The sequence below is a fragment of the Balaenoptera acutorostrata genome, chromosome 14, assembly GCF_949987535.1.
Source record: "Balaenoptera acutorostrata chromosome 14, mBalAcu1.1, whole genome shotgun sequence".
In the NCBI taxonomy this organism is placed as follows: Eukaryota; Metazoa; Chordata; class Mammalia; order Artiodactyla; family Balaenopteridae; genus Balaenoptera; species Balaenoptera acutorostrata.
In genome coordinates, this window is record NC_080077.1 from 69,920,181 (window position 1) to 69,933,526 (window position 13,346).

At 35.4% G+C, this 13,346-nt stretch overlaps 1 protein-coding gene across 4 annotated transcripts in view; it reads left to right on the forward strand.

Moving 5' to 3' along the window:
* Nucleotides 1-13,346, forward strand: part of RNGTT (RNA guanylyltransferase and 5'-phosphatase) — a 289,984-nt gene that overhangs the window by 24,446 nt on the left and 252,192 nt on the right. For all 4 annotated transcript variants that reach the window (XM_057528022.1, XM_057528020.1, XM_007195944.2 and 1 more), the window contains exons 6-8: nucleotides 290-530; nucleotides 9,423-9,532; nucleotides 11,099-11,200. In XM_057528022.1, coding sequence (XP_057384005.1) covers nucleotides 290-530; nucleotides 9,423-9,532; nucleotides 11,099-11,200 — 453 coding nt within the window. The remainder of the gene's footprint in view (nucleotides 1-289; nucleotides 531-9,422; nucleotides 9,533-11,098; nucleotides 11,201-13,346) is intronic.

Below are 13,346 nucleotides of genomic sequence, written 5' to 3' on the forward strand. Positions count from 1 at the left end.
TTCAAGGGTTTACTTAAATTCCTTACAGACTCTACCCGGTCTCGTCTATACACTCATTGCAGTTTACCTCTAGAGTTTAGGAAATTCCCATGTACTTATGTTAAAAATGTTTCAGAATGAATTTGTCTCTTAATAGATTGAATGCCTTGAGCGTGGGGACTGTGATTTGTCCATTTTAGAAAACCTCTATTATGCTTTGTATAATAGCCTTAAATGTAACAAGTGAATTTTGATAAATCTGCATAAATGGAGAGTAGTGAGGAAATTGCATGGTGTTTATTTTCCATAGTATTGAAGCAGCAGTTGCTACTTTTGCTCAAGCCAGACCACCGGGAATTTATAAGGGTGATTATTTGAAAGAACTTTTTCGTCGCTATGGTGATATAGAGGAAGCACCACCCCCACCTCTATTGCCAGATTGGTGTTTTGAGGATGATGAAGACGAAGATGAGGACGAGGATGGAAAAAAGGAATCAGAACCTGGGTCGAGTGCCTCCTTTGGCAAAAGGAGAAAAGAACGTTTAAAACTGGTAATGTTTAAAAATACTATTATAGTCTTTACCTTTTCTTCTACAGCTTCATTGAGATTTATGCAAATGGAATGTTAACTATGTTTGTTTAGCTAGATTTGTTAGATTATTTCATTCTGTTTATTTCCAAAGACTCTTGATAGCCATGAATCTTTGCCTTTTCTACAAGAAAAGTTTCAGTTATATAAATTCATCCTGTTTTTGTTTCTTAGGTAAACCAAAGAACTCTTAGATGTTAGGTTGAGAATTTATTGTCTCTTTGCAAAGTATTGTGAGATTCCAACTAAATATGGAGTGAAAATTTTTACTGATGCTTTACAAAATTGTCCCATAGTTAAAATAACGTTGCATATAAATTCTGCTCCTTTCCATGGGTGGTGTTTTCATATTTTTCTGTAAAGTTGAACTCAGAAGGTTCTTATTTCTTCTATAGTCAACTCCTGTTAATCTTCTAGAAATAAAAGGCCTAAGAAGAAATATCAGGCATTACCTTCTTTTCTCAGGAGGACAGGAGAGATGTTGAGAAGAAGATTGCTGGTTGTACTTGTACATACACAAGTAGATGGTGTAGGCCAAAGGGTAAAGTCAGGGACAGTGTGGCGGTAATTCGTTGTTAATAAAGTTAATAATTAAGGTGTGTGGGATATCATGGTTGAGCAGTAAATCCCACAACTCATTTATTAGTAGGCATTGACTGACAGGCAAGGAAGAAAATGCCTTGTTTTATGTAAATAATAAAATACAGTTATTTAGGGCTTAAAAAAAAGTCTCTTGTTTGAAAAACATTGTTTTAATATGTATTTACACATTTCAAACTTCAAGACTCAGCGGCTACTGAAAGTGTAAATTGTTTTGAAACGTGGAAATAATTTCAAAAATAACTTAGTTTTTCACTCTAACTCATTTTCTGGACTTAGATATCTGAAATTACTGAATCACATACCTAGAAAAATAAGAATCACATTCTAAAGAAAGCCTAATAGCATAATATGACATATAAATGATTACCCTCTTATCACTTCTGTGAGGGAATTCAACTGTATTTTTTAAGAATAACATTAATCATGAGCATATGCTTAATGTGTTTTTGAATTATGATCTAGTATTTGAATGTGTAAAAGAGTTTAAAACAGTTACTATTTTTCCAAAATAGGGTCAAGTTTGCAGCATTTATTTTTCTTTGCCATCAGAAAGTGTCTTAAAAATGACATTTATTTTATAATCTTAAGCACGATTAAATCCCTATAATTGCAAATGAGCTCCAGCATCATTAAGAGGAAACTAGCTAAGATGAACATGTATCTTTAGGGGAATAAATGACATATAAAATAAAATCCTAAACCTAGTTTCCCCTGGTTTGTTTTGTCAGTTACTAAGAGGAGTGTTTAAAAATTCCCCACTGTGATTGTGGATTTACCTATTTCTCCTTGTAGTTCTGTCAGATTTTGCTTTATATATTTTGAGGTGATATTTGGTTTATACAAATATGTATAAAAGATTATTTTATCTTTACAATGTCTTAACTTTTAGCATTGTAAAATGTCTGTTATTTATATGGTAGTACAAGTGTTCTTTTGGATAGTGTTTGTATGAAAGACCTTGTATCTATCTTTTTACTTTCAGCCTTTATTAATCCTTTATTTAAGGTATGACTCTTTTTTTTTTTTTTTAAATTTATTTATTTTATTTATTTTTGGCTGTCTTGGGTCTTCGTTGCTGCACGCAGGCTTTCTCTAGTTGTGGTGAGCGGGGGCTACTCTTCTTTGCGGTTCATGGGCTTCTCATTGCGGTGGCTTCTCTTGTTGCGGAGCACGGGCTCTAGGCGCGCGGGCTTCAGGAGTTGTGGCTCGCGGTCTCTAGAGCGCAGGCTCAGTAGTTGTGGCGCACGGGCTTAGTTGCTCCGCGGCATGTGGGATCTTCCCAGGCCAGGAATCGAACCCGTGTCCCCTGCATTGGCAGGCGGATTCTTAACAACTGCTCCACCAGGGAAGCCCAGGTATGACTCTTATAAGCATCATGTTGCTGGGTTTTGTTTACCTAGTCAACAGTTTTTGCCTTATTGGAATATTTAGTCTATGTACATTTATTTTACTGATATAATTTAAACTTACTGTCTCACTATTTTCTTTTGTTTGTTTGTTTTTGTTTATCCCTCTTGTGGTATGGTCCTTTTTAATCTTCCTTTCTTGCCTTAAAAAAAAATTTAATTAATTTTTGGCTGTGTTGGATCTTCATCGTTGGGTCTTCATTGCTGTGCGTGGGCCTCTCATTGTGGTGGCTTCTCTTGTTGCGGAACACGGGCTCTAGGCGCGCGAGCTTCAGTAGTTATGGCTCGCAGGCTCTAGAGTGCAGGCTCAGTAGTTGCGGCTCACGGGCTTAGTTGCTCAGCGGCATGTGGGATCTTCCTGGACCAGGGATTGAACCCGTGTCCCCTGCATTGGCAGGCAGATTCTTAACCACAGCACCACCAGGGAAGTCCTCTTGCCTTCTTTATGCTTAATTATTTTTATCGTTCTGTCACCCCATCCCATGCTTGTTATACATTCCTTTACTATTTTTTTAGTGGTTACCCAAGATTTCAGTATGCATCTTTGACTGTTGAAGTCTGGTAAATGTTAGTACTTTTGCCACTTTTTAGATAATGCAAGAATCCAAGAACTTTTGAGTCCATTGATCTCTTACTGCCCTTTTGGTATTGTGTATTTTAATTCTCTCTATACTTTAAATCCCATAATACATCATCATCATCATTATATGGTTAATATTCATTAGCTATACCCACATATTTATCCTTTCTGGTGCTCTTCATTTCTTTGTGTATTTTTGTGGCTTCATTTGCATAGTTTTTCTTCTAACTGAAGCACTCTGTTCAGTATTTTCTTTAATGTGGATCTGCTGTGACACATTCTTACAGCATTTGTGTGAAAATGTCTTTATATACCCCATCATTTTAAAGAACAGTTGTTCTTCAAAATCCAGATTCTAGAATTCTGGGTTGCTATGTTGAAGATATTATTCCATAATTCATTTCTGTTGAGAAGTTACTTCTTTGAAGATAATTTCTTTTTGGTTTTGATTTTCAACAGTTTTACTATGATGTTTCTACCTGTGGTTTTCTTTGTATTTTTCCTGCTTCCTACTTACAGTGATTCTTGAATCTATGATTGGATTTTTTAATCCGTTTTAGACAATTCTTGACCATTATCTCTTCAAATATTGTTTTAGATTCATTCTTTCTCCTTTCTCCTTCTACTCAATAGAACTTTTAAATTTTATTATTTTTTAAAATGTTTCCTATGTTCTTTTATATATTCTCCACTTTTTTGTTTCATATTTTTCAGTCTGGTTATTTTTTTTCTGACCTATCTTCCAGTATATTAATTCTCTCTTTAGCTTTGTCTAAGCTGCTGTTAAATTCATCTCTTGAGTACTTAATTTCAGTTATTTTACTTTCACTTCTGGAATTTCAGTTTGAGTATTAAAGTAACTTTCAGTTCTCTGCTGGAATTCTGTATCTTGTCATTTAGGTTTTTGAATTTATTAAGGCTATTTTATTTTATTTTGTTTTATTTTTAAATTTTTTGGCCATGCGGCTTGTGGGATCTTAGTTCCCTGACCAGAGATTGAACCTGGGCCATGGCAGTGAAAATGCCAAGTCCTAACCACTGGACTGCCAGGGAACTCCCTATTAAGCCTATTTTAAAGCCTATGTCAGATAACTCTAATATGTGGATACTCTCTGGATCCTTTTTTTAGTTTTTCTTCTTGTATTCATTTGATTTCTAGTCAATTGTAGGTTTTTTTTTTCTTTTTTTAAATACCTGGGTATTTCTGCTTACTAGACATTATGTATGAAAAATTGTGGAAATAATTTGAGGTTCTGCATCCTGTTTTCTTCATTCAGAGAAGATTTACCTTTGCTTCTACACGGGGTTAGGAGTAGAACATCTTAACTCAGTCAAGAATTGAACTGTTTAGAAGCTAGGCTTTAGTTTTGGGGGGCTGGTCTGTTTTTGGTTCACCCCAATTCTGGAGTGTGGCCCCTTGGGAATTCTAACTGAAAGCCTGGAGCATTAAGCAGGACCCCCCTCCTTGGTGACCTGGTACTCCAATTTTTGTTTTCCCATTCTTGTGATAAATGCTGAAAGTTCTGTTCAGTTTCGTAGTCTCTCAGCTACCAATTTGGAAACAGTGCCTTTAGAGGAAAATCCTAGAGGAGAAAAGCTATGCCAGATGTCTGTCTCATCTCTCAGGGCTTCCCTTCCTTCTGAGTTCTTGGCCCTTCAGATCCTTACTGCCTTTCTAATTCTCTGATATCTTAAAACAGGTGCTTTTAACATTTTTGTCTAGCATTTCTCATGGCTGCAAAATTTGTCTAAATAAACTAGTCCGCCATTGCCAAAAGCAGAATGCTTCCCTTCTTTGTTTTTGGAGAAAGCAGTTAGATTTGATTTCTGACTGACAATGCGATGGTAATTTTCAAGAATATTTGAGCTTATACTTCCAAAGGTAGAGTTATGAAAAAAGAAAATTCTGAAGCATTATGCATTTTGGTAGGTTTCTCCTCTTTTCAAATCATAACTAGTAGATACTAAAATTATTAAATATGTTTTTATTTATAAAAATAATATACTGACATTAAAGAAAATTTGAAAACAAATAATCCTTCAACTTTTACCCTACCACTGGCATTTTTGTTACCTTAAAAGAATTTCTCCGCAATTACTTACCTATCTATCTGTCTCTAATTTAAAAGTGTACACAAGTGACATACAGATCAATTTTCTTTGTAAAATAAAAATGTGAACATCTAGAAGTGTATAGGGTAAGAAGTGAAGTTTTCTCTTTTCCTAGTACATATAGAACTACCTCATTCTTTTTAGCTAGCACTGAAGAGAACAGTTTATAAAAAGCAAACAGAACATTTCTTTAGAAGACAAGAGAGGATATCAATCCATAAAATAATGGCAAGCTATTATGGAGAAGAACCAGTTAGAGACCTTAGAAATGATAATAATAAAGAAAAAATGTCAGTAGGTGGGTTGGATAGCAGACTGAAGTTAGCTGTGGAAGAAATTATCAAGCTGGAAGATCTAGCTAAGAAATTCTTCCTGGATGTAGCACAAAAAGACAAAGAAATATGAAAAATAGTTTAGAGTTATGTAGTGATCTATATGGATGATTTAATAGTATGAAAAGTCATAGAGGGGACAAATACAGTAAGGATATGAAGTGTCTATCTGAGGATAATTTTCTGTTGTACAGCAGGGCCAGGGCAGACTAGTGATTTTAAGCAGTTGATGGGAGGTGAGAAAAAGGAGGCAGTTGTGTTAGGGGTCCTCAGTACCACCTCTGCTTTTGGAGATTCTCTAGGACTCAGCATATAGCTGTACTCACAGCTAAGATTTAACGCAGCAGTGTACTAAGGATATCCTGCTGGATCATAAGGGAAAAAGACAAGTGGAGTTTCGAGGAGTCCATGTGCAGGCTTCCTTATGCTCTCTCCTTCCCACGAGGGGTCGTACAGAGCTCACTCTTCCCACAGCAGTGGAAATGCATCAGCGCATGTGTGATGTTTCTGTCTAGGGAAGCTCGTTAGAGTCTCAGTGCCCAAGGTTTTTATGCATGGTTGGTCATGTAGGCAGCTTGTGCCTAGCGTGTATCAATATTCCAGAATCCCAGAAGGAAAACATTTGTTCAGCATAAACTATTATCTGTACAAATAGTTTAGGCATGATGAACCAGCCTTATCAGTTGACTGAGAACACTGGGAGTCATGTTCCCAGATGCCATCCAGGGGCCAACCTTGCAAGCAGTCCTATTACGTTAACTCTTATCTGCACACTGGTACAGACTATTTGAGTAGTTTGGTTATGAGCAAAAAGGGTAACTAAGGGTGATTGCTTGATGCAGACATATTCAGAAAAGGCTTTTTAGTATGGAATAAACTCAAGCATATCTATTACTTGAGGATAAGGAGCTAGTGGAATCAATGAAGTTGAAAATAAATGAAATGATAGAGGAATTAATGATAGAGCAATTTCTGAGGAGATTAAAGGGAATGAAGTTCAAGAGCAGATAGAGAAATAGGTCTTCAGCAAGGGAGGCAAATCTCATCCTTAGCCCTGAGATTGTGATTTTTCCTCAGTAAATTTCAGCTGCCTGTGTGTGGAAGTGGAGATTAATGGTGGGTTGATCCAAGGTCGGCTATGTTCAGTATGGGTGTGGTGGAAGGATCAGAGGGTAAAGAGTACGGAGGATACCAGGTGAAGGGTAATTGAAGTAATCAGTGATAGGATCTAGGTTGAATAGGAGGTAAGGTCAGGATGGGGGAGCTGTTAGACTGGAAAGGGAGGAGTGAAGGATTGTTAGCCTTGGTGAAATTGAAAAGTGAGCTTAGTGAGAGTAAAAGAGTTAAGCTGTTTAATGAAAGAGGTCAGAGGAGCATATTGGTTTAAAATGTTGTGGGTACCCAATCAACGTAAGTTGAGTTGATGAATCAAAAGGTGGAGCAGTCTGGAATGAGGAGGATATGGCCATGGAGCAGGTTGTTCAAGCTAAGCACAGATGAGAGGATCATTAAAAAAGAAATTACAGAACTGTGAAGCTTAGGTTGTTTGATGGGTCAGATTGTTTCACTGGATGTTAATGTTACCAATATAATGACAGAAGTTAGCATGGTGAGAAATACTGATTGTTTTGATGAATGTGCAGAAGTGACCAGAGGTCAATATATGAAGGATAGAGCATTTTACTAATTTAGATTATCTGGTTGCAAGTAACAGAAACTAACTCAAACTAGCTTAAGTAATAAGAGGAATTTATTATGAGTAAATGGGTACAGCTCAAGCACAGGAATATAGCAGATTCCTTGTTTACCTGGGAGATTTCTGATTCCTTGTTTATGAGGGATATTTAATATCCTATGTCTAAGCTTACGTGTTATAATTTTCACCACGTGCAGAGACTTTCTGAGTCCAAATTCCAAGTTACCAGAAGAGAGAACCTGATAGGTTCAGAGAGAGTTAGGGGTTCACTCATGCTCCCATCAACTTTGGCTGGAGTGGCATGTTATCTTTAATGTCATGTAACATGGCTTGTGGGTGGGGAAGACATCCCATCCACAAAGAGAGCTGTTGTGCAACCAACCACAGGGGATGTTTGTTCTACCTGACATCTAGCTGAGTGATGTAGCTGAATGAGTCTGAATGGAAGAGGAACTTTTGAAAGAGGCCGGGAAAGCAGTGAGGATATAAGAGAATTGTTTACACTACCAGCATGGGACTTGGGCAGTGGGAGAATGAGTAGCTTTCACTTAAGAGAAAAGTGAGTGGTCTTCTTGGTGGAGAGCTAGCTTCTAGTTAAGACATGGGGTACAGGGTGTTCATGAAAAAGGTTGAGTTTACAGGGAAGGTTATTGGTAAAACTTAAAAAAAATTCTGTGCTATTAGTACCTTCAGAATAAAGGTAATGCTTTCTTTTTTTAATTAGTATATACAAGATGTAATTTTATCAGGATATTGAAGTTATCTGAGTATCTCAATTACTAAATATGTTAAAAAAACTTATCCACCTGGTTAAGCTTTCCTTTGAAAGTTTTCTTTCTTTAGTTATTATATTTAATGGTAGAAATGGTTCTAAAACAGGAATTTCATTGGCTGATAAAGAGAGGTTATGGTGTAATAGGAGAGGAATGGTATTGTTTGATCCTTTGGCTCATGGAACCTCTCTTTAAGGAAAACAAGGTAGATGACATTTTAGATAACTATAAAATATGATTCAGAATTAGGGGCAAAAAGTAGTCTGCTGGATTGACTTTAGGACTCTTCTAGATTTGACAGGGATGTATGTGGACTAAATAATGTGTTCTTTTTTTTTTTTGTTTTTCCTTCCCAAGTAGTTCAGGTTGCCAAATCTTTGCCAGAATGTTGATCATTGTAGCTTGCAGACCATATTTTTTATTCCCTAATTATGTTAACAGCTAGAGTTGTTTTATAGATTTTTCTTGAGACTGATGCCAACCCTCTTATGGGTCTCAAAGTAATTGTAAATGAATCTAGACTATTTTTTTGGTCTTTAAAATTTCCAGGGGTGTTCTTTATTATTTGATATATAAATTCTCCATCTACTTTACTTCTCTGTGATATTCTAAAAATATACTTGCTGTGAAATGGGTGAAATACAATAAGACATTTTATGAAGTTCCGAGTTAAAGAATTTAGATTAAAAATTCAGTGATGAGTAATATTTAGTTTTTATGTTGATACATCCAATGACTGTAGCTTAGCCGCTTTGTCTACTGTTATACTCTTATTCTAGTTTACAGAGGTATGTATTGTAGGTTTTTATCTCAAAATCCAAACTCCATCAGTGACACAACTTCTCACCCCCTTCCCCAAATGAGAATCATTGGTGAATGGAGAATCATTGGTGAATGGTATAGTATAGACCTGGGTTCAAATTCTGTTTTTACCACTTGAATAAATTACATAAAATCTTTATGCCTCATTTAGTCATTTGTGAAATAAATATAATGCATCTACTTTTCAGAATTGTTATAAGGATTAGAGAAACTGTTTGTAAAATGCCAGATACTTTGCCTGGCTCTGAGTAAATGGTAGGTGAGATATGATTGCTGTTATGATTACTGAGTAGTACCCATGGATGCTTTGACAACATGATATAGACACTGGCCTGTATGTGTACATTGAAAATCATATGCTGGATTAAGGAAAACTAGTGTACAATCCCAGGGGAGTTTGTAGAACCTCCTGTAGCAGACCATTTGTTGCATATATTTGCTCAGATTTCTGAAAATAAATGTGTCTTTCAGTCTGGTCTTTGTAAATGGATTTGAACTCTAATGTATTTTTCTTTTCCTTTTATTTTCAGGGTGCTATTTTTTTGGAAGGCGTAACTGTTAAAGGTGTAACTCAAGTAACAACTCAACCAAAGTTAGGAGAGGTACAACAGAAGTGTCATCAATTCTGTGGCTGGGAAGGGTAATAAACATTTTAAATATTAATTAAAGTTTTAAATAAAATTCTTATTCTGCAATACTTAACATTAATGCAAAGAGTGTCATAGCTTCTTTGCTTCTTGAAGTTTCTCTGTTTACATAGAGTTCTTAAAAAGATGTCAAGCAAGAGTTTATCATATTTTTCTCAAGATAAACAGTGTAATAACCAGACTTTTGAGTCAAAATTAGATGACTCACATGTCTTCCTAGTGGAATAGAAAATTACTGTTGTCACTTTCTGGTATTTGTTTTGTGGGATTGATTCTACTGTTGCTGATTTTTTTATTATTATTTTTAAAAATTTATTATTATTATTTTTTGGCTGCGTTGGGTCTTTGTTGCTGTGCGCAGGCTCTCTCTACTTGCAGCGAGCGGGGGCTCTTCGTTGTGGTGTGTGGGCTTCTCATTGCCATGGCTTCTCTTGTTGCGGAGCACGGGCTTCAGTAGTTGTGGCATGCGGGCTCAGTAGTTGTGGCTTGTGGGCTCTAGAGCGCAGGCTCAGTAGCTGTGGTGCACGGGCTTAGTTGCTACACAGTATGTGGAATCTTCCCGGATCAGGGCTTGAACCCATGTCCCCTGCGTTGGCAGGCGGATTCTTAACCACCGCGCCACCAGGGAAGTCCCACTGTTGCTGATAAATGTTTTAGTTGCCCTTATCATTTTATTAAGAGAGAAGAGGTGAAACTTGAATGTGCCTCATTTTCCAGTTCTTCTGTCATCAGAAACCTGGGAGAATCAGCTTTAAATATGTTTTGCCCCTTACCATGACTTGAAGATATTTATCAGACATTTCATGGGAGGGGATTCAAGGGAGAGTTCACTGCTCGTTGCTCTCAGGTCTTGGTCTATGGTCATTTCTGTTCATCATTGCTATCTGTGGCAGAAAATTGTAATACAGCTGGAACATGATGAAACAGGATTATTGTTAAAAATTCCTGATACAAAGAACTTTTGGACTGGTATACATACAGATCAATAAACTAGAAATAATTTTAACTAAAAAATGTAAATGATGATGAAGTGATATCAGTTTTAGTGTTCTGTTAAGCCCTTGCCAGTGTACTTTAATCTAGACCTGAATTTCTCCTGTTTTGTCACTTCTGGGCATCTTTTGAGGAGAAACTTGCCAACCCTGCAAAGTTATGCCAAGTTGGCAGTGTCATGATGGAGGAATATGGGGTCTAGAGCAATGTAAGGTAGTCGAGGCAAGATTTAAACTTCTTCCTGAAGTAAAAGACTTGTAGATACACAAAGACTTGTAAACAGTATGTGCTTTACTGTTTAGGTCATGTGTATTAATATTTAAAAATTAGCCCAATAGTCATAGTTTGCAGTGGCAATTACGATCCTGTTAACTTGAGTTCTAAAATGTCAAGAAAATGATAACCTTTTGGTAGCATTTTTGTGAAAGCTGATATTATTCCAATTGACATTAATCTCATGATAGGGAAAACATTGCTAAATGTGTGACTCAGGTGAGCTTGGTTTAAGACATGTATTGCTTTGTATGGACACCAGCCACAATAGTAATACAGTGTTCTTCTTTAAGGTCTGGATTCCCTGGAGCACAGCCTATCTCCATGGACAAGCAAAATATTAAACTTTTGGAGCAGAAGCCATATAAAGTAAGCTGGAAAGCAGATGGTACGCGGTAAGTTAGATTTCTTAAAAAAGTTACACTAATAACCCAAATGCTTGAAGAATATTGCTTTGTTGTTAGAGAAGGTTTGTACTCCTGGGAGTGACTTGAGCAGCAAAATAAGCATGTTTCATATATCGTATAGTTTTTGTTTTGCTAGTATTCTTAGCTGTGTACTACAATTATAACTCTCATTCTGCTAAATTTTTGGTTTCAGAGTTATGTTAGTTTGACATGAATCTATACCAAATTTAAATCTGGAAGTATTTTTTTCTTAATAATATTGTGCTTTTTGGTATGTTTGCTGCCTGCCACCTTGTCTTTAATGGTGTTGGACACTTCTAAAATTAACAGATGTATTATCAGTTTATAATCTAAAAATTACTAAGTCTCCCTGATTCACTCTGTATTTTGTTCCTTTGATAGTTTTCTTTTTCTCTTAATCCTTGCTAATACTTTTTGTAATTTTATACACTCTTAAGGTTGTTGTATTCTTACAACAAAGCTTAGCTTCAAATTTCATATTCCTACATTGAAAAATATTTATTAGTATTAAAGCATAAAGTTGCTTCCTCAGTAACATTAAACTTTTTCTTTCTCTTTTGTAATCCATTTTTTATAGCTTTGCTATATTATTTATTCATTCAGCAAATGTTATAATAATTGAAATAACTATTTTAACAGATTAATATAGAACTCTTATTAACTTTTTCGTAATGAAGAAAATGTTTTAGAATAATTAGGAGTGCCTGTATATATATGCAGGTATGTATGTATAGTACATGCATATATGTATATATATATACATGCAATGTATACATACATTCCTAATTATTATTAGGAATGTATACATTGCATGTATATATATACATATATGCACATATATGTACATATATAGATATTAATATAGAAGTCCTATTAACTTTTTCATAGTGAAGAAAATGTTTTAGAATAATTAGGAGTGTATGTATTATATATACAAACACACACATATAATTAGAATAATGAGGCGTGCATGTATATTTATACGCACATGCACACACATATGTATACTTTAGTTTTTTTTCCAGATCTATTGAGATATAATTTGACATGACATTATGTAAGTTTAAGGTGTACAACTTGTTGATTTGATGCACTTATATATTGCAAAGTGGTTACTGCTGTAATGTTAGCTGCACCTCTTTCACTTCTCATAATTACCATTTCTTTTTTGTGGTGAGAACATTTAAGATCTGTTTTAGCAATTTTCAAGTATGTAATACAGTATTTTTAACTATAATTACCATGTTGTGCATTAGATCCTCAGAACTTATTTGTCTTATAACTGGCAGTTTGTACCCTTTGACCAGTACCTCCCCATTTTCCCCACCCCTTAAGCCCCTGGTAACCACCATTCTAGTCTCGGTTTCTATGAGCTTTTTAGATTCCGCATATAAGTGATATCATACAGTATCTGTCTTTCTGTCTGACTTATTCCACCTGGCATAATGCCCTCAAGTTCTATGTTGTCACAAATGACAGGATTTCCTTCTTTCTCATGGCTGAATAATATTCCATTGTGTATATATATCTATATATACATAAATATACATACCACATCTTCTTTATCTATTCATCTATTTATTCATTTCTTGGTGGATACTTAGGTTGTTTTCATATCTTGGCTATTGTGAATAATGTTGCAATGAAAATGGGAAAGAAGATGTATCTCTTCAAGATCCGCTTTTCACATTTTAATTTTTAAAGGTGTTTTGAAGATGATATAGGTTACATTTAATTTTTATGAGAGGTTTTTGAATGTCAAAGTGATAATCATACCTTTTGTATCATGCTGTCTTCATCTACATTTAACTTGTGGTGACCTTAAAAGATACATAAAGAGACATGGAGTGGGGCAGATACAACTTGATTTTAATATTAATATTAATATTTCTGTAGCTACTATTGTAATGCAATAATAAAGTAAAAGAAAATAACTCAGAGTAGGTTTGCCATAAGAAAAAAGTAATGCTATGGGAATAATTTGTAATAGACAAGCAAAAGCCTTGTAGTGAATTGATGATCATAATGAAAGCAAACCTCATGAGGGCTGGGACTTTTGTCTTTTTAATCACTGTGTCCCCAGTGCCTAGAATAGTGCCTGGCACATGGTAGG